This window comes from Xylocopa sonorina, chromosome 7 (genome assembly GCF_050948175.1).
Source record: "Xylocopa sonorina isolate GNS202 chromosome 7, iyXylSono1_principal, whole genome shotgun sequence".
NCBI classification, from domain to species: domain Eukaryota; kingdom Metazoa; phylum Arthropoda; class Insecta; order Hymenoptera; family Apidae; genus Xylocopa; species Xylocopa sonorina.
The window spans coordinates 8,063,958-8,086,331 of record NC_135199.1 but is presented as its reverse complement, the minus strand read 5'-3'; the positions used below and the strand labels follow the sequence as shown (position 1 = coordinate 8,086,331).

The 22,374-nt window shown below is 32.4% G+C and overlaps 6 protein-coding genes across 7 annotated transcripts; 3 read left to right on the top strand and 3 right to left on the bottom strand.

The window, feature by feature from the left end:
• The first annotated feature begins 23 nt into the window (after positions 1–23).
• On the top strand, positions 24–2,097 carry LOC143425604 (prenylcysteine oxidase 1). Its single transcript, XM_076898538.1, has 7 exons — positions 24–124; positions 312–518; positions 608–749; positions 825–1,128; positions 1,195–1,318; positions 1,386–1,735; positions 1,811–2,097. The coding sequence occupies exons 1-7, from the start codon at positions 46–48 to the stop codon at positions 2,063–2,065; spliced, it is 1,461 nt and encodes a 486-aa protein (XP_076754653.1). The 5' UTR covers positions 24–45; the 3' UTR covers positions 2,066–2,097.
• Positions 2,098–2,313: 216 nt separating this feature from the next.
• Positions 2,314–4,658, top strand: LOC143425140 (solute carrier family 35 member E2A). Its single transcript, XM_076897677.1, has 5 exons — positions 2,314–2,934; positions 3,109–3,360; positions 3,487–3,673; positions 3,791–3,994; positions 4,066–4,658. The coding sequence occupies exons 1-5, from the start codon at positions 2,673–2,675 to the stop codon at positions 4,256–4,258; spliced, it is 1,098 nt and encodes a 365-aa protein (XP_076753792.1). The 5' UTR covers positions 2,314–2,672; the 3' UTR covers positions 4,259–4,658.
• Positions 4,659–4,768: 110 nt separating this feature from the next.
• On the bottom strand, positions 4,769–6,862 carry Cth (Cystathionine gamma-lyase). Its single transcript, XM_076897676.1, has 7 exons — positions 6,731–6,862; positions 6,337–6,624; positions 6,099–6,233; positions 5,895–6,030; positions 5,653–5,805; positions 5,345–5,510; positions 4,769–5,264 (listed from the first exon to the last, which is right to left on the bottom strand). The coding sequence occupies exons 1-7, from the start codon at positions 6,860–6,862 to the stop codon at positions 5,120–5,122; spliced, it is 1,155 nt and encodes a 384-aa protein (XP_076753791.1). The 3' UTR covers positions 4,769–5,119.
• Positions 6,863–7,754: 892 nt separating this feature from the next.
• LOC143425257 (transmembrane protein 59-like) lies at positions 7,755–10,531 on the top strand. 2 transcript variants are annotated; one of them, XM_076897919.1, is made up of 5 exons: positions 7,755–8,085; positions 8,173–8,287; positions 8,429–8,554; positions 8,621–8,712; positions 8,866–10,531. In XM_076897919.1, exons 1-5 carry the CDS (start codon positions 7,948–7,950, stop codon positions 9,196–9,198), a joined length of 804 nt encoding a protein of 267 aa, XP_076754034.1. In that variant the 5' UTR covers positions 7,755–7,947; the 3' UTR covers positions 9,199–10,531. The 2 variants fall into 2 exon arrangements, with proteins under 2 accessions (XP_076754034.1, XP_076754032.1); XM_076897917.1 differs by having other exon boundaries at positions 7,761–8,085; positions 8,429–8,712; positions 8,866–10,528.
• A 558-nt stretch (positions 10,532–11,089) lies between these two features.
• Lint-o (L(3)mbt interactor in ovarian somatic cells) lies at positions 11,090–14,821 on the bottom strand. Its single transcript, XM_076897494.1, has 5 exons — positions 12,590–14,821; positions 12,270–12,480; positions 12,086–12,195; positions 11,634–12,008; positions 11,090–11,548 (listed from the first exon to the last, which is right to left on the bottom strand). Exons 1-5 carry the CDS (start codon positions 13,724–13,726, stop codon positions 11,402–11,404), a joined length of 1,980 nt encoding a protein of 659 aa, XP_076753609.1. The 5' UTR covers positions 13,727–14,821; the 3' UTR covers positions 11,090–11,401.
• A 2,002-nt stretch (positions 14,822–16,823) lies between these two features.
• On the bottom strand, positions 16,824–21,494 carry LOC143425209 (uncharacterized). The gene is made up of 8 exons (XM_076897836.1): positions 19,702–21,494; positions 19,550–19,640; positions 18,348–19,360; positions 18,052–18,265; positions 17,824–17,985; positions 17,474–17,759; positions 17,114–17,402; positions 16,824–17,036 (listed from the first exon to the last, which is right to left on the bottom strand). Exons 1-8 carry the CDS (start codon positions 21,076–21,078, stop codon positions 16,971–16,973), a joined length of 3,498 nt encoding a protein of 1,165 aa, XP_076753951.1. The 5' UTR covers positions 21,079–21,494; the 3' UTR covers positions 16,824–16,970.
• Positions 21,495–22,374: the final 880 nt, after the last annotated feature.

Below are 22,374 nucleotides of genomic sequence, written 5' to 3'. Positions count from 1 at the left end.
CGTATTTACGAGTACAACAACGAATGTATCGAAACTACCTCTTAGATGGACTGGTATATAATTTTATCAGTTATATTAGTTATTAAGGGAGGAACTTGTTCTCAAAGTTTTAAGCCGGATATAGGTGAGTTGGTTGTTTAAAATAAGTTTTTCAAAGTGTAACACTAATGCAAAATTTTGTTTTATATTAAATTCTGAAACAAGGAAGAAATATAATAAAAGAAGTATATTTTAAATAACAACAATAGTGTAGAATTTAAATTCAACAAGATATTACTCTTCTTGAATTTCTAAATGTTTGAATATTTTAGCTATTATTGGAGGTGGCATTGGAGGAGCAGCGAGTTCTCATTTTCTTACAGAATTGTTTAAAAATAATCTTAAAATCGATTTATATGAAGCAAAAACAATCGGCGGACGATTGGCTACAATAAAAATTGATAATAATGAATTCGAAGCTGGAGGTTCGATCATACATCCTCGAAATAAATATATGCAAGACTTTGTAAAACTACTTGGTACTTTTCCATGTTCTTATAGACGTATCTTATACGCATATCTTCATGAATATGCAAAACAAGTTTATTTCTTTAAATTGTCGTATCAGGCTTAGAACATTTATCACCTAATGAGAGAAGGACAAGTATTTGGAATGGCAATGAAATTGTATTTGAGGAAAGTAGTTGGAAAATATTATCACTGGCTAAATTAATTTATAGATATGGTACTCAACCATTCGCTCTTGATAGGTATTTCATATACTTCTCATAAAACAATATGAGATTACATTTATTTGATGCTATAATTATTGCTTTATTGAACAGACATGTAACTTCTATATTAAATGACTTTGAAAAAATATACCATCTACAAGATGCTGGAGAGTCTTTCACAAATTATACCAGCCTACTATCAGCTATGAATACCAAATTTCCAAAACTATTGCAGATACCAATTAAGAATTATCTTGTAAATTTAGGATATTCAGAAAAATTAATTAATGAAGTTGTTAAGGCAGTATTGGTAGTAAATTATGGTCAAGATGTAAATATTCAAAGTTTTGTTGGCCTTGTGTCTCTAGCAGGTGCAGGTTTTAATTTATGGTCTGTTAAAGGAGGGAATAAAAAGGTTATTTAATATATTTTCTAAAAAATTAATATTTTTTCCATAACTAACAATACTCTAATATTTTAGGTACCTGAACACTTAATATATAGAAATCAGTATGTAAATGTTGTGCCTTCACGTGTAATTAAAATTGTTAACATACCAAAAAATAATACTGAGAATGTGTATGAAGTGCACTATCACAATCAAGGTATTATGTGCATTGCTAATAAGTAATATCTTTGTTATAACTAAATGATTAATAGTTTCTATTTCAGATAGTACAATTACAATGAAGGCTGTGTACGATATTGTAATTCTGGCAATCCCTCTAACACGTGATCAAGAATTTCCTATAATTTTTGAAGGATTTCCAAACAATGATTTTTACAGTCAAGGAAAATATCATGAAACTATAGCTACATTTGTTAAAGGAAATTTAAAACCACTCCACTTTGGTTTAGAAGATGAATCAGATAATGTTCTGAGTTGTGATCCTAATAAAACAGTGATTAGTTCTTTGGGAAGATTAAATTCTGTAGAAGGTATAATGGAAAATAGTAAAATCTGGAAAATATTCAGCAATAAACGTTTAAATTCAACAATTTTAAGTGAAATATTTTCAAATGTAAGTTCATTTTATGATATTCCTACAAACTTTTATGTGTTATATATGCATTGAAGCTAGTTTAAAATGTTTAAGATCCAGGAAACAAAACAGATTATTTGGAAAGCATATCCTGAATACTCAACAGAAGTAAGGGAAGCAAACTTTAAATTGCACAATGCACTTTATCATGTTAATGCTATCGAATGGACTGCTAGCGCAATGGAAATGAGTGCAATAAGTGGAAGAAATGTTGCATTATTAGCGCATAAAGATTTTCTTACAAAATATTTGATTGAAGAAAGTAAGCAAACGAATACACCTGAAAGTACACCGTCCAGTGAACTATAATATAAGTCAATACTCTTGTTACTGAATGTATTGTACAATGTTAATTTTAACTTTACAAGAAATTTATGAAAAAGATATAGCCAGCAATAAAAAGTCTTTCACACATTTTTTTATTTAATAATACACTATTTTAATTACTATCAATTCACATTATACTCTCTAATTGTATGTTATAAAAAAATAACGTACACATTGTAGAAGTAAAATAGACGAGAATTATAATTTCAATTAGACATTGTAGAAACAGTTAGATCGAATGTACGAATGATCCGGGTATAGTAAACGTATAAATTGAGTACAATAATCTACGTACTATTTTATAGTGATGCTATGAATTATATTATTATTCCATTATTAATGCAACAGAGATTCATAAAAATAAAACAGCCAAACTTTCCACGCCATCCGTTATGCTGAAACTAAAATGTTTAATGCAAATCTAAAATTCTACGAACATAACCTAATAGTTAACCTTCAAAGCAAATGTAAACGAATGTCAACGTCACACCGATCAGATCTACCGAAGATGTAATCGCACCGGCAAGACAGCATTTGTCAAATTATACGTAATGTTGTAAGCTATTTATTTAGAAAGAAAGTGTATGTAATGGAAAATCATTCCGTTCGTATAAATTACACGTTAACACCTCGCGACACAGAACAACCATTGATACATGATAATCAAGCTAAACCGCACGAAGAGACTATTAAAAAACATGAGGAAGCAATCTTAACAAGCGAAGCAATGGGTGGTTTACTTTATCCCAGAGCTATGTTATTTCTAGTATTGTGGTACATCATCAGTGGTTGTACATTATTTTTAAACAAATACATATTATCTTACATGGAGGGTAATCCCGCAATTTTAGGTAAATAAATTTTTAATTAATATTTGGACTATGATAAAATTTTATGTTTAACTGACATTTAGGAATACTTCTTTCAATATTTGCAATTTTTTTCCAACTTTATATTTTCACGCGTCCCTTGTCAATTTAAAGTATCGGTGTAATTTTAAATATTGGACTCCTGTTTGGAATCAGGTGCATCTCAAATGTTAATAACTACAATCTGTGGATTTATACAAATGTATATACCATGTGGAATGTATAAAGCACGTCCCAGATTAATAAGGCCAGCAGGATTTTACAAGCATATGATATTGGTAGGATGTACAAGATTTACGACAGTAGTGCTAGGACTAGTGTCGCTCAATTATGTAGCAGTGAGTTTCACAGAAACAATAAAAAGTAGCGCACCACTCTTTACTGTCCTTATTAGCAGATATTTATTAGGTAAGAATTGATGTATAATATAGTTTATACTTATTATAAGTATTATTCTATCACACAAATGAAAGTTATATATTAATAGAAATTATATTTAATTGTTATACTTTGATACGATCCTGTTATTTACAGGAGAGCATACAGGGTTATATGTAAATCTATCTTTAATACCTGTAATGGGTGGACTAGCTTTATGTTCGGTAAATGAAATTAGTTTTGATCTTAGAGGGTTTATCGCCGCTATGGCTACAAATGTAACAGAATGTTTACAAAACGTTTATTCCAAAATGTTAATCAGTGGTGATAATTTTAAATATACGTAAGTATTTATAAGATATCTTTTAGAGAAGTATTATTTACAATTTGTATTATACTAGATTGAATATATTTTATGAATAGATAATTTCTTATAATAATTTTGAACATGAACTTACAGGCCAGCAGAACTGCAATTCTATACTAGTTTAGCATCAATTGTGGTACAAATACCAGTATTAATTTTGTTTGTAGATTTACAAACACTCGAACACTCTTTAAGTTTGAAATTATTCATAGCATTTCTTCTTAATGGAGTGTTTTTCCATTTTCAAAGTATTACTGCATATGTACTTATGGATTACATCAGTCCAGTGACACACAGGTATATTTTTTACATCACGTAATATAGCCATATTTTGTGGTTCAATTACTAACAATGCTTTTTTATTACAGTGTCGTTAATACGGCAAAAAGGGCTTCCCTAATTTGGTTCTCTGTTTTATTATTTAATAATCCAGTAACTGGTTTATCAGCTATGGGAACATCTTTAGTGATAATAGGAGTATTATTGTATAATCGAGCACAAGAATATGATAAACTAAACAGAGCAAAATTACGATACAATTCTAAAATTAATTTACAATAACATTATTCATTTAAGTTATTAAGATTTTATATTTGATAAAAGTAAGCATTTGCACTAACTATATTATGTCGTGGGATAACTAATATAAGTTTAGCTTTAATTTTTATAATACAATATTCTATTCATTGCAAATTTATTATCTTAACTACAATCTCGATTAAACTATGAAAGTGAAAATGTATTTTGCATTCTAGATGCATTTTATAATAAAGTAGCCTTAATTGAACACACAATAACGGTACAAATTTACATGATCATAACGGTTATATTATGCGTGAAATAAATGTAAGCACAATCTTGTAATAGATTAACATATATGTATATAAGATTTTACTGAATCTACAAATTTTTATTTATAAATATTTAATTATAAGTTTCAGAGTAATTTTTTACCCTCTGTTAAAGAATGTAAAGTCATAAGTAATTTAGTAAAAATATTTTATTTCGATTTGTAAATTAAATTCGTAATTTCGGAAATTATGAATTGGATATTTAATTTTTTGTGTGGGATTATTGTTATACATGTATTTTGTTTCTTATATTTTTGTATAAAATGTACAGTTTGAAAATATTAGTATATAATTGTTTAAAATATCAGTTCCATTGACATCACTGCTAATCTTAGATAATTCACTTACATAAAGAGTAAGTAGTACAAAAATATGTAAGATATAACACTGGGAGTATAAATTCTCTTCATTATAAAAATATTTAACATGCTTTCATAATATGATCAATATGCAGAATGTAAAACCACAAATGACAATAAATCTCTTCTTAAAGAATAGTACTGAGACTGTAAATATTATGTACATCTAATACAATAACAAAATTTAATGAAATTAGCTCTCATTATGTTATTCATACACTAGCTTTAAGAGCTTGATCGAGATCAGCTAAAAGATCTTGTTCTGTTTCAAGACCAACAGATAAACGAACTAATTGGTCAGTAATACCTAATGCAATTTTAGTTTCTTCAGGAACCGAAGCATGAGTCATAATAAATCTATGCAAAAGAAAAAGTTAAGTAATGAAACATACTTATATGCATTTAGATAATATCGCAATAAGATACTATTTACTTACGGGATACATGCAAGAGACTGGTAGCCACCAAGTGACTCGGCTAATGTAAATACTTTTAATGCTTTTAAAAATTTTTTGGCGTCACCTTTACCATAAAATGAAACCATACCGCTATGACCAGTCGATTGTTTAAGAGCAATTTTATACTGTGGATGCGATGGAAGATCTACAATTAAATATGAATTATCTCTTATAAAATATATATATAATTACAAAAATATTAATTCTATAGTACATAAGAGTAGAGATTTTTATATTGCTTTCATCTAAAGATGTCATGAAGTGCTAAAAGAAAAAAAGATACATACATGGATGAAATACTTTCAGTACACATGGATGGGATTCTAAAAATTTGGCTACTGCTAATCCATTTTTCATATGTTGCTGCATTCTAAGTTCCAAAGTTTTCAAACTACGATTAACTAGATAGCAATCAAATGGCGATGGAACAATACCCATAGCTAAAATAGTAAAAGAAAAGAATTACTTTTGTACGTATAAATAAGGAGTAGCAATAACAAATCAAAAAAGTATTGTTATACAAAATTACCTTTTTGTAAAAACAGAAGTCTTTCTCCAATGTCATCTCTATTTGTAATTACAGCACCCATAATAACATCCGAGTGGCCATTTATATACTTTGTCAAAGAATGCACCACTATATCTGTACCAAACTCTAATGGTTTCTGCAAAAAAATCATATAACAGTAATTACTTAATTATGTGACAACTATGATTGAAAAGTATTACCTACCTGATAAACACAAGTTAAAAAGGTATTGTCTACTGCTACAATTATTTCAGGATTCTGTTTCTTCACTGCTTGAGTGACTGCTTGAATGTCAATTACTTTAAGCAATGGATTTGTTGGTGTTTCCAGCCAAATCATCTGAAAAACAAAATGTTAATATATATTTCATATTCCTTAAATATGTAGCATCAAAATTTGCTTTTATGCAGTACATTTAAATTAGTCATTTTTTATATCCCACCTTTGTATTAGGTTTTATATTTGCTATAACATTATTTACATCTGTCATATCTACAAATGTTACTGGAATATTTTGCGAGGACAAACACTGTTGAAAAAATCGATTTGTTCCTCCATAAATATCATCTCCAGATACAATGTGATCTCCTGATTTTAGTAATGCAGTTACTATTACTACAGCACCTAAGCCTGAAGAATAAGTAACCGCGTGTTTTCCATTTTCCAGAGTAGCTAAACATGTTTCTAAGACAGTCCTTGTAGGGTTGCCACCTCTTCCATAATCGTAACCCTTAAGTAACAAAGAAAATAATTAGACATTAAATGTAGAAAATATTCATTGTTGATTTATAACGTGTCAGAGAAACTTTTTAAATTGTAAAACAAAAGGCACTTACTCTAGTCACTCCAGGTTCTTCTTGACGAAAAGTAACAGATGGTACAATAGGGGGTATTATTTCCCAATGAGTCCATTGTAATGGATCTTGTCCAGCATGAATGGCTTTTGTAGAGAAACCTTTGTCTGACATGCTATCGAAAATAATTTATGTTAAACGTCAATAATTGTTTATTTAACGAAATAAATTGTGTGATACGAATGAAATGAAGTACTCTTTTCACAAGTAGCGAGAGACTTAAATTCGATTTTTCAATGCAAACACATTTCATTAATAAACAGTGAAATTGAAATATTAACAATTAAGGAGAGAAAGTATATATATGTTATTTACTTAACTCTTAAAGTTGATAAATCTTCAAAGATCATACACAGAACCAGCGGATTATAGGAAGTTAACTAATTTAAAATTTATATAGCACACGTGGAAACGCCTAATCAGTTATCAATCTATATCAATTCACTTTAATACGTAACAGTAACTATAGCAAATTCTAAATTGTTTTCATTTGTAGCCGTCGACAAAACAACTTGTTAACCGGCTAAACGGTCCAAGTTCTTATATACATGTATCAATTAAAAATGTACAAATAAAATTGAACACGTCACCATTACGCAATATCAAGTTATATTGCTGTACCGGGACATCGTTTTATCACAATTTAAGCGTTACATGCATTAAAAATTAAAAATGAGCATTTGTAAAATATGGTAATATCTTGCAAGGCATTCAAAAAATGTTTAATGCTATATACTGTTCCTATTAACAGAGATTAAGAATAAATGTACAAAATAAGTAACGTATAAAAGTATAACAAGCAAGAAATAATATCGTGAAGATTTTTCTCACCGAAATATGTCATATCTTCAAACTTGTATAAACAATTTATGTTTAACGTGCAATCATTAAAGGCAAGAAAATATTTTACATATATATTATAGAATTGTTTATTTTTACAATTTGATAAACCATTGAAAATGTTAAGGTCTAGCAGACGCCGTGTAATAATAATCAAATTTTAAGGGATAACATTGGTCTGTTCTTGTAGACAGCGGGCATGTCGACCAATGCGATACGTTCCCACCATAATTAAATCGATATTTACTCGATTATTCGGCAAGTTATCAACGTTTCGCGAGTGAAGTTTCTTCGTCTAACGAGTTATTTTGATTGATGCATTAAAAAAAAAGATTGTCTGTGAAAAAAGGGAGTCTGAAATGAGAAGAGAAAAGGAAATTTCATTGTTGCTTCTGTTGCTCATCAATTTTGTTCGTAGCGATACGTTTTATAGCGTTATAAATCGAGAGGATCCCTGTATCAGTTCATGTGAAAAACCACCGTTATCTTTTTTAAATGTACATATTACATCAGCCAACGTGATATAAATTCTGCATTCTGAGTAAACATTATTGACAATAATTGCAACATTTCATTAATTCCAGGGTAAATATGCTAACTCATGCTGCCAAAGAGGCTGCAGATTCTTCAATTTAGTGGATTTACATTATGGATTAGAACCAAACAGTTTAAATGGCACTAGAGATGCCTGCGAAGCTTGTACGTAAAACATGCAACTATTATATAATGTTTAAGTTAGAATAAATACTAAACAGTACAGAATATTTTGTATAATTGTTCATTAATGAAATATTTTGTTCAAGCAAATGTTGTACGATACTTTTTCCTTTTTTATTGTAGCATGCACAGAGGCGTACACAGCACCGCAAGATCGCTACGCATGTAGCACTGGTTGTGATTCTATGGCCAAACAGCGGGTCTCAGACTTATTATCATTGTTTTCCGTCGCCGTTTATGTAGAAGAAGGTATAGACTCTAATATACTTTTAATGTCACCTGATATGCCTGAAAGTGATATTTTGAGCGATCCAGGTTTGCGAAAGGAACTTCTTCCAGGATGGTGGGATTTTAATGGATTTAAGTTGCCACAGACATATATAAAAACTGTACCATTAGATGCTGGGGTAAGTTTTTTTATTATGTGCCTAGACAAAAATAGATAAATTTCATTTATCAACAATTATTGTTTTGCGTAGAACATAATTATTATTCAATAAATATTTAATATTTACTAGTGAATAATGTAATTATAATTGTTTGTACTACGATAAAACTAGACAGTGGATTATGGTGTACCATCAGACTACTCTGGAGAAAGTGATCAATCAACTTCGGTACAGTATGGATCTGATTGGCTTCAATGTGCTTCAAAACATATTGGGTTGCCACATTGGCTCTTAGCTTCTGCTATTGCAGCAGCAGCATTGTCTGCATTTTGGTTATGCTTATACCCAGAAAAACCTAATGAGTCGTGTAAGGAAATAGCTATTCAAAAATCTGATGTTTCTTCAACAGTTGCATTATACATACCAGAAGCACAATTACATAAACAGCCACCACCTACATACTTTGATAGTGTAGGTTCGGCAGATATTAATATGAAAGTCTAGCTAGATGCTTTAATTCTATAATTTTTTTTATAATTTTGGAAACCAGTTAAATTTCAATACGTTAGTGCAGTTTTTGTAAATTGCTCTATATTATGCAAAATAGAGCTTTATCAATATAGCAATTATTAAGGGGTAATTGCACTTGATTTTCAACAAAATTATTCATAGATAAAGAGTATGCTGAAATATATGCGTAAGAACAAAGCCTTATAAGAAATCAACAGATGTTTTTTTCAAATGCAAGTATTAAAATCAAAATCAGTAATAAAATAAACCATAAAATATTTTCTAAGAAAAGTTTATGGTAACACATCTACTGATATACGACAAAATTATTTTATACAGAACAATGTTGTTTTTATAGTAGGAAAGTTATTATTATTATTATTTTCCAACAATAAAGTAATTAAAATCTATATGTGGTTAATGATATTTGCAAAGTAAGAAAGGATATGTACATGTATAAGACTGCAAATTATGTACTTTGTTAGTAATTTAGTAATATGTATTTGTGCCAGCTTTTGTATTTACATTAACACATTATTTTTCTACCTGTGAAATATGAATACAAAAGAAAATTTGCTGGTAATTATTGTGATTTAGGTACATTTAGAAATTTTACTTCTATTATTATAATAGTTAGAAATGTTAACATTGAAAGATTTTATTTACTTATTTGTTTCCTGAATATATTTTATTTTACTTGTTCTGGAAATTTCTTCAATTTTAATTTAAAGTACAAAAAGTGAGATATTGCAATTATAAAGAGGAATATAGTACAATGTATGATTGAAGAAAGCTCTAAAATATTGATATTCAATTTAGTGAAATTTTTGGGTGTGGTATTGTACATCATACACATACACACACACATGTATACATAAATAAATATATAAGTTATATTATTATATAAATATTGAAACACAATTTAAGACTTCTCCATAATAATGTTTGGAACTGCATTATACCGAAATATGGAAATTTGATATTTTCTCTCAACATACAAATTAATATACAATTATATAACCAATATAAGACACTACTTATGCATATTTAAAAAATGTCATGATGTCTTTATCTCTGTATTAGTATATTACATTGCACTATATGTGCAATTTTGCTCTTAAAATTACATGTGATTTAAAATAATAGGTCAATGAAATACTTATATAATTATCAGAACTGATTATGTTGTAAAATGATACTAGTTCTGTATCATTCTAATGTTAAAATTAAAAAATATATTATGATTTTAGTTGAAATAAGTAATAATATATTAACATAAAAAAATATGTTAAAAATGATGCAATATTGAAATAAGACAAATACGTTATATAATTTTTTGATAAATATGTTTACAAGCAATTTTATCTATTACGTATATCGTTGTAAAAATTAATTTAAACTTGATTTATATATAAAACGATAATAATACTATACAAAAACATAAGTAATTTCTTGTAGCATTAATCAATATTGTTTGAGAACATATTGTTAGAAATATTGAAAAATGGAAATCTTAATGTGTTTAAAAAGCTATAAGAGGAACTAAAGTTAAATGTTTCTTTTAATTATATAAAGTGGCGGTCACTGTAAATATTGCTACATTTAATGTATAAGAAAGTATATTTGAAACCAAAGTATCATGTTCCTTACATAGGATATTACTAATTTATCATATTATTAATAAATATTTGTTATTTCACTATACACTGCAAAAAATAAAAAAAAGTGTAATACAAAGGTATATACAAATATTTTATTTTTTATTGTACTCCATATTCAATGTATTTCATTCACAAACAGAACAATTTTTAAAATTTTTTATACGAGATAGAAAGTTAACGTCAACAAGTAACAAGTGAAAAAATGTTTCTGAAATGTTGATTACAAATATTGAACAAAAAAACATATTCTACTTTATCAAAGAAAGCTTACGTTAATGTAAGTTATTTTAACTACTTGATCTAGAAGTTTTTGTACAAAAAACAAACAACAGTTTTCAGGTTTTAAAATAATCTTTTTATGTTACTTCTCAGCATTCTTAAATTCTTTTATAATGAAGGATTATTTTCTTGATTCAAGATAGCTACACGATATGTACAGTACAAAAAAAGTATCTTGAATCAAAAAAAATATTCATAATCCTTAAATACAAAAAGAAATTGATTTAAATATTATTCTAATATCAAATAAAAGCCATTTACAGCCAATACAATTTTGGATCATCCCTTCGTACTTGTAATTTTAATACATGTCTATATATTTTTAATGCTGGACCTAGTAATAAATCTAGTCCACTTAAAACATCGGACCGTTTCATTAATAGTAAAGAATGGCCATCAATCTCCTGAAACAAATCAATATATGAAATATACAAATATTAATTATATGAAATAATCAATAAAAATTCTTAGAGAAGGGGAGAAGAATACCTGCTGTCTGAACACTTCTGCTTCTTTTGGAAAAAGTCTTGCAAAATATTGATACACTTGCTCGGATGTCCAATCCGAGGCATCAGGTATATTTGGATCAATTCCATCTCTTGGACTATCGTCTTCCATTTGATCGGAAGATCCTCTGGCAGGAGAAACTTGGGGACTTAAAACAGGGGGTAAAACTGGTGCATTCGATGGTGTATCGGGTCTGCTAGTGACCAGACTAATATTCTGGCTTATATTAGTTTTATACTGTTTTTGAACACAGTCATTGCATTGCCACTTTGAATTTGATTTAGGAATTATTATTCGTGGCGTATGGCAATAATAATGATAAGCTTCGTCGCAAGTGAAACATGTCGCAAGTGGCCCCTGTAAAATTAGATTACCTTGCAATACGACGAAATAAAATAAATATAATAAAATATAATATATTTTATGAAACTTACAGCATCCGAAGTTTCACAACATATCGTACAGCTTTTACAGCGCTCGCATTGCCAATTACTGCCTGCCTTTTGAATCATTTCTTCTGGACTATAAATACAACTTGGATGTGCTGTAAATAAATAGAAAGTTATTTATTTATTCATTTCTTAACTTAATCGTCGTATCTTCGAACATGATAGGTACCTCGCACGGTACAATCTCGACAAGCAACTAAATTTTCTTGTTTTTCTTTGGCACAAAGGCTACACTGTCTACAGGGTCCGTCTTTGACAGTCGTTTTGGAAGAATCTTGCGATTCTTGAGATATAGAAGTCTTATTTTGTGAACCTGGTTGTCGTCCACGTTTTCTTTTCACAAGGTTATTGTCAGATGGATCGAAAACTTTTTTTGCTCTCTGAAATATAATAATTTTTGCTCTTTAAAGTGTACAGAATTCAATGCAAAATATTATGATAAACAATGAAACACATTGCCCTGCCCCCCTTCCCCATCCCTTCACACACCTTTCTACGTGCACTACGGAAACCACCGAAATTAGTGTTAGATGGTGTAGGCGATGGATTAGTAGAACTTCTTCCCGCATCCTCGTCCTCCCGTTCTTCGCTAAGATGCTCTATCTCTTCTCTCTTATCCTTCTGCGAATTTATTTCCTCTTTACTCTCTTTTCGATAATCCTCGAATTTGATCTCTATGTCCATAGGATCGTCTGTTCGAACGAGTAAGCGCTGTTTACGCTCAGCTTTCGAGGACCTTTTAAGGTTATGAGCCTGATTATCCGTATTTTTTGGTTCCTCTTTCACATCCTTGACAGAAGTTTGCGATGGCTCTTGCGATTCTTGATCCTTGACGGAATCGTGTTCTATCGGTGATTTGGTGTTCTCGTTCCTTCCGACAATTATCTCGAAACATTCTTCTTTTCGAATTTGCGGATCGGATTTGGGGCTTGCTTGACGCGAAGACCTTGGTGTATTCGATCTAGAGTCCGTGATCGTCAGGTTTTCCGTTTCGTCGAAATCATAGAGGCCACCTGTCGTCGAGGAAACAGTTTGCAATTCCTTGCGTCGCGCGTTTCCATTTTCGAGGGTGAAGGATTCTCGATGCGTTGGCTCGGCGGTGGTTGTCATATCAGACGTCGCCACCAGCGAGTAATTGCCGTTAGAGAGACGCGTCAAATTACCGCTGGCCACTTCTTTTCCGAGGAAATCTTCAACCATACGTCTAGAAGTAGGATTCGAAACACCATCGAGCAATTGCTCGATCAGTCTATAAGCCGGTACACCTTGATCGAGGTAATCTGGCTCCTCGACAACAAGTTCGGCCACGGCACCCGCCACCATCCCGGAGTTCAATTTCTCTTTTACGAAACCCTCCGGTCGATTTTTGTAAAGCTGCAGGCGTGACCATTTCGAAGCGTTCCGATAGCTGGTGTTACCTTTATAGTCGACCTGGATGACTTTTTCCGCCTCGATCAGACGATGCAGATCGGCAATGGTGTCTCGTGCGTCCACCGAAAATTTCCTCAGCAGATAATTACAGATACGATCGGCGTCAGGTCGTGCTTTACGTCGACGCAGCTGATCTATTGCCTCCAGGATTTGCTCCTCGTGAAGTATTTGCGTTTCTACCCGATGTTGCTGCATGTTTTACGCGTCGATTATACTCGCCGTGGCACTTTGGAATAATATCTGACGATTTCTACAAGCGCGATCGTTGGAAACAGCGTAGAACCGATCGGAATTATTTTCACGATATTTTCCGCACGTTTTTACAGTGCTCGATAGATTCGCACGTGATGTCATAACGACCGGCGAAATTCTATGCGTGTTGCGCGTGTCTATCCGCTTCTACTTTATCACTTAGTTGGCTTTCGTGTAATCTTCATTCCCGATCCGAAATTATTTTGACGCGCTAACAAATATCGGCTGCGACGGAAATCTGTATTTCCGATTAATCATGGTTCCGTAAAATATCTTGAAAGCTCTTGATTAACGTTCGAAATAACGGGTAGATAAAAAGTCGATCATTCTTACGGTAGGAACAGTCCGCACCGCTTCGTATCAAGCGCAGAATCGTTCCTACACATATAAACAACAAGTTCGAGCGGTACGTTGTAATAAAAGCATATACCTCGATATGTTTCTCTGCGCACGATTGTCCCCTTTTTTTTAATTCTACGAACGTACCGAGTTTGTTATCGAATAACAACACAAACGAAGAGAACTCGTGAACCTGATGCAATATTATCGATTGCACGGATCGACGAAGTCAATAGCGTGCAAAATCTATGGCGCATTCGGGACGCGCGAAATGTCCGTTAAAACGTTTACCATTAATCACTGGGCAAAGTGATTAAACGCAGCTCGGAATCGAGCAGACCGGTGGCGATCACTTTCTATCGTTTTGTCCGCTACCGGTAGAGAATTTCGAATCGCGTACCGCAGCTGCGCTGATCCATTGTTGGACTGAAGCCGAGAGAGGTGTACACCGACGAGAGGCGATCTGACAAAGTCACCAGGTCGTCCGCCGCTGCTGGATCGAACATCGAACTGCAGCGCGACGCATTTCACACCCTTTGCACGCACTTTCGACGTCAGGATACTTTGGTATCCACGTATGTAACTTCCTTCCGGCAATCGTCGTGTGGTTACGATTTAAAATTCGAACAAATCGTTATCGAGGTATCGCAGTACCGAACAAAGAGAACGGGCTTCGTATTGGTTGGAAACGGCTCGTCCCTCGTCTTTTGTTTCGCTCGTGAAAATCCGCCGATCCATGCACCCATAAATAATGCCTTCCTTCACGGGAACGAAACGGGATAACCGGAGAATAATTGCGCTACATACGTGCCAAATGACCGTCGAATGTCTGCGCCACGCGCCAATCGCCGAACAACGGGCACGTCTCCGTTCTCGCCGATCTATCTCTCTCTCTCTCTCTCTCTCTCTCTATCTCTCTCACCGTCCGACAAGTTTTCCACAGTGTTGGATCTCTCTGTTAAGCGCGCTTCGCGACAGGCCACTTCGATACACGCGACCAAACGGCGACGATTCCACGAGTCCACAGTCCTTGCGAATGTGCATGTCACACATACGTATCGTACTTAGCTGGTACACATGTATACGCGCGTATACGTACCACGCGGGATATATCGCCGCCGGTTGCGTTGCGTTTCTCGTATACCTCCGCGTACGCGTTGACACTGTGCACGGGAGCTGCTCGTTAAATCTTTCGCCGATCTATCCTCTGTATCGTACGCGATGACACATGTGGCAATTCCAAGAATGTCGATAAGCTTCGACAGTCCTATCGCACAATAACCACCGCAGCACACCGCGGACCTGCGAGACGCGGTCTTTTTCCGACGTAGCCTCGGCGCGCGCCAGCCTCTTCTCTCACTCCCGGTTCGACCGGCCAAAAATTCTCACAAGCCCGCACCTTAAAAAAACGCGAACGCACGCTTACAAACCGCTTCCACGCGCCCGACGCGTACACCTTTTATCATTTCCAACGTTCCTCCGACACTTTCGCGAGCTTCGCGCACTCCAATGTAGCGCAACGCGCGAGACGCGCTCTTTTTCTAGAGGCGGCCTCTTGTGCGCGCCGCGCTAGCTCTCCTTCTACAGAACGCCCAAAAAGATCGAACTCCGTGAAACTGTGACGCACTTCACCTCGTTACTATTGTCACTTCCGATAATACTCAAAAAATCGTTTGCACCAACGGCTAACTATTTCCGCAGCTACATCCACCAGTTATTTCGGCGAAATCGTGGAGCGCCAAGCCGGGTGCGGCTACACGCGAGTATGGACGGACCGCCGCTGGAGTACGGAACACGCGGAGCGCACTTTTTGCGGGGACGGGTCCGTGCAGGTGCGGCGATACCTTTCTCAGCACCCTACAAGGAACCGGCTTCTGCGCATCGCTTTCATCCACTTATCGTTTATTCTTACTACTAGTTTTCTTTCCTCCTAATTAATCATCGTCGTTCGATTCTACAGTCCGGTTAACCTCTTGCATCAACTAAAAATCAATTCACGGAGGAAAGATAAGATTTTTTTTCAAAAATTATTCACTCACTTTTACCCGAATTACTTGGAGATTTTATTTGTATGGTTGATTCTTTTTATACGTTCCGTTAACGTGTACGTTCTGTGGAACGATTTCCAGCGAGTAACGGTAGGTTTGTTTGTATGCGTCTGAGATAAGATATATACTAAACATTTAAATTGAAATAAAGATACGTTTACTGATGAATTTTTTCCTACGATTCATGTATGATACGATACTGTATCTGTGATTTTAGAAACGACCGTGACGTATCGGCCATTCCCGAGCGCTGTTATCCTCGTTCCCGGCCGAGTAGCTCCCTTTTGAGCCTGTTTTCAGATCGACGGATCTGACGCAAACAGATCGTAAGCAAATCTTAATATACACTGCACGGAGCGCATTTAAATACTATCATCTTTGTAACAATTGTTTAAGAACAAATTATTGTACTAGTAACATATTTAAAATGCGTACAATCAGCCTTGTAAATAATGTTACACTTACCAAAAGATTATTTATAAATCTTTCATTACAGAGATACCAATATTTAATACGCAACGAGTAAAAAAGTATAATACAGTATTAGATTTTTTCTTTTAATATTTCTATATACAACAGAAAATGTGATCTATCATATTCAGGTGATAAATGTTTTGTAACGTAGTTCTAAAAGAAGAGAGTAAAAGTTACTGTTTCATTTTTCGAAACATTTTATTGCAAAACACATAAGTATAAAAAATGTAGTTGTAAAAAGATACACACGTTTTATAAGAAATCTTACATTTATGTTTAATTAACACAATTATTTTATTAATTATAAAATAACTACCTTTTATAAATTAAACGTAATTATTTTCTTTCTCCATCACATTGGTACCAATACTGTGTCGTCGAAGTTTTGAGATCTGTCAGAAAATACATTTATTTAAAGAATATGCAAGCACGAATAGTTTATTATCGAGTAACGTATCTTTATACGTACCAAATTAATCGGTTTCACTTTAGGAATAATTTTGTTACTGTCCCTTAAAGGACTTTGTTGCGTATTATTCCCACTTGTCTTTAATGAGATCGGTGAATTTTTTTGTGAATTTGGTGTTTTGTAGATTGAACGTTGCGGAGATACGTATGCTCGTTCGTACTGATTGTTAACTTCAAATGAAGAATGCATCCGTTTGTTTATGGGAGGTGTCTGTGATTTCGGAATACCAGACTCCGTTGTTGGTCGACGTTTAGGTGTTGTTCTCTTTGGAGATGGTAGTTTACTGTGCCTAAGAAAATTAATTTTCATTACTGCAAGAACTAGTTTATTTCAATATTATACAGTGAAACCGAACCTTACCTTCGCGGGCTATTGCTTGTTCCATTATTATTACTAATATTTACGCGTGTAGTTACCGGTGAAATGTCACAAGAAAAGTTACGTTTCTTCGGGCTATTAGCTACCTGCGACTGCACTGGTCGTGTCTTACAACTTTGAGCATCTGGAGTCGATGAAGCAACTGGTTTTGAAGATCGTGATTTTTTTGCTAGTTCGTTTGCGGTATTAGGTGTACTACTAATTATTTTATGAGTATGAGGTGGTGTTATTGTTCCAACAGGTAAAGTTGCTTTGTTGCTACTAGTTTCTAAAAATTGCAAAAGTAAACTATAAATATTAAAACATCTGTATTTTTTTTCATTCATCTATACCTCTTTTTTGCATATTTCCTATGGGAAGAATCGCTTTCAATGGGCCCTTCTTATTTATGACATCAGAGCCAATTTTTGCCTTCAATTTGTTTTTAACTGTATTTATCGTTGAAGTTTTTTCTTTTTGCAGATCTAATGTTGTAATCGTTTTGGTTTGTGCACCTAAAAATGGTTATAAATCAATTGCTGTAATTGTTAGTGACTGATACCAGAGAAGCAAGAAGTTACCTTTTTGTAATTCATTTTTATTATTTTTTATAATAACTTGTTTGTTTAATGTTGAACTAGTTAAACCAGGATCACTAGGGAAACGTTTCGTTGCTTCTTTCAGCTGAGATGCATTTTTGCTGGTAGATATTGATGAACGTGGTTCGTGTTTAATGGGTGGGGTTTGAGATACAGAGACACTTCTTCTAATAAAATTTTTACTAGCTGGTTGCTTCTACAATATACATTATACATATTAGCTATGTTACAAAAAAATTATTTAAAATTTTGAAAATTTTTTGTACTATTATACTTACCTTTGATTTTAATTCTAAACTTAATCTACTATCCGATTTTAATTGAGTCAATGAGCGTATCTTATTTTCAAATTTTAATTTTGATTTTTTGGGAGTTTTTTCAATTTCTATAAAAGCATTGTTACTTGCCACATCTTTATCAATATCATAATTGTTAGAAGCAGAATTTAATGCTTTTCCTAAATTGTTAAGAATATTCCGAGATGAATGCTCTTCAGTCTGTTCACTCAATAATTTTCCTATGTTTGTAAGAAGTTCTATGATCATTCTTTCGTTTAATAAAGTATTATTTTCGCTTTTGCTAACAGAATTTTCTTTAGATATTTTTTCACCATTAAATTTATTTTCATCTCTTTTTCTCTCAATTTTCTCAACATTGATTTCACTTACACTATTTAAGTACTTTTGATTATTAGTGCATTTATTTGTATTTACATCATTAAAGTTTATACTTTCGAAGAATACTGATTCTTTAATACTTTCTGTTGAATCCCCATCTAAATTGTCTTCTTGACTGTGTTCCATGTTACTTTCTGCAACATTTTTTATTATTTCTAAGCCGCTACTTGATTTTTGTGGACTTTTTGCTAAATTATTAGTTGCATTAAGACAAGCAGTTAATAGTTCAGTATTATTATCACAATTAACGCCTAAAGCTTTTTCTAAATTTTCTACTAATTTATCAGCTTCTATGTTTTTTTCTGTTTTGATCAATTGCTTCAGATCTAATAACAGTGTTGCTGCTGTAAGACGTTTTTCTGCAGATACAGGATGAACAAATTCCATTTCTAAATCCTTTATTTTTTCTTCTACTCTATTACTAATTTCTCTTTTATTTGTATGTGATTCATTATCTTTCTGTTCTGTAGTTTTCTCAGATTTTGATTTCGTATCATTTCCATAAGGAGATGTCGGTAATTCGATTAAATTTTCAACTGAAGCCTCATCATCAAATGCTGGTAATAATTCTAATGTCCATGAAGAATTGTTTGTAATAAGATCATCAATGCTTGCTAGATAATATAATGCAAACTGTAAGTGGAAGCTATTTGAACTATTTACAAATTTAAATATCAACATTGCTTATCTGAAAACAACATTCTAATATGATTTAATTATTTTATTTTGTACTTTCTTATTCGATACAAGCAATATTGATATTTCATAATATATGTGGAAAATTGAATGTAGAGTATACTTACACCCTGAACTGGTTTTCATAGCTAATTCTTCAAAAGTTCTTGCAAGAAGTTTAGCTTCCTGAAATATTGATTTATTGATTTTGTTTCCCTCCTAGAAAATAAATGTTTGTTAAAAAAAAAAAAATTGTTTACATGTATAATGAAAAACTTACAACAAATACAGAATCTGATGATGTATCTGAAGTAGAATTCGTACAATTTTCTTTACTACAATTAGCATCTGGTGTAAATACATCAACATCAATTAATTTATCATTTACATCACATTCATCAATTTTTTCTATGATAGTTTCACATTCTTTTACGTTATTCAAAACATTACATTTATGTTCATCTTTGTTACCCACATCAGAATTTTCTGGAATGTGAATCTCCAATACTTTCATTTTGAGTTTGTTCAATCTTTCTGTTAAATCCGATATTGAACTTTTGATCGATGTATTTCCTACCAATGACACAGAGGTTTTTGTTGTTGGTAATACTGATTTCATTTCGTTATTAAAATCCACATTCTCACTTAATTTTGTAGTTTCCGCTTTCTCTAACGAACAGCTGTCCAAAAATGTTCGATTCATAGTACCGTTTGTTGTCATTGAGGAATTGATTGTAGAAGAAACAGAATTTAACTTGGGTATAGAAGAAATATTTGATAAATTTGAAAACACAGAACTTTCACTAGAGTAGGTTTTTAAAAATCCTTCATTTAGTACCTTGAGTGAATTTGAAGTAGATATATTACTTCCACTATCAGAACCAATTCGTAGAGGTTCAACTAACGACATTTGATTTAAGTACTGTGACTTTCTTGGTAATATTACTTCTCCTTGTGAAAGAGAACGCCTGACTTTTTGAACATTAAAGGTAGAAAGTGAAATATCTTTAGTATCTTTATGGGTATCTATTAACATTGTGCTTTGCGAAGTTGATTTTATCTGATTCTGGCTTGATTCTTTACCTGCCTCTAATAGTGTATCATTCATCACAGACTGATTCAAAATAGATAAATTAGCATCCTCTATTTCAATAGTAGGTACAACAATATGAGATTTGATATCGGTGTTTAATATATTAGCATCATTTAAATCATCTGTTATGCTTTCATTAGAAATTTTATTAGCTGCATTGTTTTGATTTAATTTATCATTAGTTATGAGTTCGCTTAATGTTTTGTTTAATCTTAACTTTTGCCTATGCATCTTTCGCTTAGGACTATAGTTATCTGTTAAATCGAGGGAACCCTTTCTTTGTGGAGTGTTTTTTTCACAATTCACTTCTAGTGCTTTTTCTAAAATCACTTCGAAGGGATCCTCCTGTTTCTGTATGTATTCTGTAGTTTTATGTAGCACCATATCGAAAGGATTATTCTCCAAACTATCACGTTTTCCTGTCGCTAGAGAGCTTGGCTCGTTCGATCTAACATTGTAATTATTATATAGAGTATCTTTAGGAACTGGTATTAAAGGTGATGCAAGTTTAGAACTTAACAAATTTTTTGTATCAGAGCTGTTCAAATCTATAAGATCGCACATCTTCAAGTTGTTTGTTTTACCGAGTGTGGTCTTCTCTTTCAGCAACGATATTATTATTTTCTCACATTAATTATAATATATTACTTCGTAAAAATGTAACGAGATTTCATGATATCAGCTTGTATTATTATTTGTGAATATACAAGCTGCTTTTCAATGAATGCATAATCTTCTGATACTTATTCAATTTTATTTTAATCGTCAGTATTTAAAAAACACCATTTATCTTATATAAACGTTACTTTAAATATAAATTATTAGTTATTTATAATGTTCACGTCCTCACAGATATTAACGTCCACCTACAGTTACTACAAACATTTTAAAAATCTGTGCTTCACCGCCCTCTGGCGGATGTTCGAAAACCAAATATTAAACGGAATTTTATTTACGGCGTATTTTAAAATGATTTTAAATAGAGAAGACGAATAAATGTATAAGTAAGTTTGCCAACTAAAAATCTTAATATTTCAATAGCTATTTAGTTTCGTATAATAGGTAGAAGAAGTGAATGCTTAAAAATTATATCGATACATTTTATTGGTATAGGTATACCTATGTAGGTACATTCCCTACATGTTGCTACAAATATTCACATTCTACATAGTTTTCCATGTACGTCAGAGATATATGCTATTACAAATTGAAACATATATACCTTAATCATTAGCGTTATTGATCAAGTACATTGATGCATATCGCATGAATAAAGTAGATCATTGTCATTACATCAAGAAATGCTCAAATATGGGTCATGCAAATAATTACTTCTCCTTGAAATCCATAGTTTAATCATGTGAATTGCTTATACAGAAAATAATTTAACTTTTGTTGCCCGATTATTTTTAAATTACACGTTAATTCGAAGAAATTCGTCGTACCACTTTTATACGTGCACATACAAAGGTAGCAAGGTAATCCGTTATGATTTTTCTGAAGCATTTAATTAAATATCAGAAAATCCTTGTAAAGCACGAACATAATTTATTATTGATCTATTAATAACATTTGCGTTTTCAAAATTGTAGTGTAATAGGTTTCCATCCTTGTACCAGCAACTCTAAATATATACTATAACCTAAAATAAATTGTATTATTGAACATTCACAATTCACGCATGAATTCGCTGAAAGTTGAATAATTTCGATGAAAATTGAGATCTTTATTTTATACCTTCTCGTGTACAGGGTTTTTAGTGAATGTCGTCTTTAAGATTGACGCGCTTATCTAGTGGGTAAACCTGTTCCTATTGGGGCGCGGTTGAACGGAAACCGCATACGATTGGTCCTCGAGTTT

What these genes read in the sequence shown, in the direction of transcription:
- LOC143425604 (XM_076898538.1), top strand. Translation starts at nt 46, where the DNA reads ATGGACTGGTATATAATTTTATCAGTTATATTAGTTATTAAGGGAGGA. An exon ending in CAACCATTCGCTCTTGATAG is followed by an intron (nt 750 to 824) that starts GTATTTCATATA and finishes TTTATTGAACAG; the next exon opens with ACATGTAACTTCTATATTAA. An exon ending in TAAGTGAAATATTTTCAAAT is followed by an intron (nt 1,736 to 1,810) that starts GTAAGTTCATTT and finishes AAAATGTTTAAG; the next exon opens with ATCCAGGAAACAAAACAGAT.
- LOC143425140 (XM_076897677.1), top strand. Translation starts at nt 2,673, where the DNA reads ATGGAAAATCATTCCGTTCGTATAAATTACACGTTAACACCTCGCGAC. An exon ending in GGGTAATCCCGCAATTTTAG is followed by an intron (nt 2,935 to 3,108) that starts GTAAATAAATTT and finishes GTTTGGAATCAG; the next exon opens with GTGCATCTCAAATGTTAATA. An exon ending in TATTAGCAGATATTTATTAG is followed by an intron (nt 3,361 to 3,486) that starts GTAAGAATTGAT and finishes TGTTATTTACAG; the next exon opens with GAGAGCATACAGGGTTATAT.
- Cth (XM_076897676.1), bottom strand. Translation starts at nt 6,862, where the DNA reads ATGTCAGACAAAGGTTTCTCTACAAAAGCCATTCATGCTGGACAAGAT. An exon ending in ACTTCTGTTTTTACAAAAAG is followed by an intron (nt 5,806 to 5,894) that starts GTAATTTTGTAT and finishes TTACTATTTTAG; the next exon opens with CTATGGGTATTGTTCCATCG. An exon ending in CAGTCTCTTGCATGTATCCC is followed by an intron (nt 5,265 to 5,344) that starts GTAAGTAAATAG and finishes TCTTTTGCATAG; the next exon opens with ATTTATTATGACTCATGCTT.
- LOC143425257 (XM_076897917.1), top strand. Translation starts at nt 7,948, where the DNA reads ATGAGAAGAGAAAAGGAAATTTCATTGTTGCTTCTGTTGCTCATCAAT. An exon ending in CACCGTTATCTTTTTTAAAT is followed by an intron (nt 8,086 to 8,172) that starts GTACATATTACA and finishes CATTAATTCCAG; the next exon opens with GGTAAATATGCTAACTCATG. An exon ending in CTGTACCATTAGATGCTGGG is followed by an intron (nt 8,713 to 8,865) that starts GTAAGTTTTTTT and finishes CGATAAAACTAG; the next exon opens with ACAGTGGATTATGGTGTACC.
- Lint-o (XM_076897494.1), bottom strand. Translation starts at nt 13,726, where the DNA reads ATGCAGCAACATCGGGTAGAAACGCAAATACTTCACGAGGAGCAAATC. An exon ending in GTTGTGAAACTTCGGATGCT is followed by an intron (nt 12,009 to 12,085) that starts GTAAGTTTCATA and finishes CTAATTTTACAG; the next exon opens with GGGCCACTTGCGACATGTTT. An exon ending in CAGAAGTGTTCAGACAGCAG is followed by an intron (nt 11,549 to 11,633) that starts GTATTCTTCTCC and finishes GATTTGTTTCAG; the next exon opens with GAGATTGATGGCCATTCTTT.
- LOC143425209 (XM_076897836.1), bottom strand. Translation starts at nt 21,078, where the DNA reads ATGTGCGATCTTATAGATTTGAACAGCTCTGATACAAAAAATTTGTTA. An exon ending in CATCAGATTCTGTATTTGTT is followed by an intron (nt 19,641 to 19,701) that starts GTAAGTTTTTCA and finishes TTTATTTTCTAG; the next exon opens with GAGGGAAACAAAATCAATAA. An exon ending in AGGAAATATGCAAAAAAGAG is followed by an intron (nt 17,760 to 17,823) that starts GTATAGATGAAT and finishes TGCAATTTTTAG; the next exon opens with AAACTAGTAGCAACAAAGCA.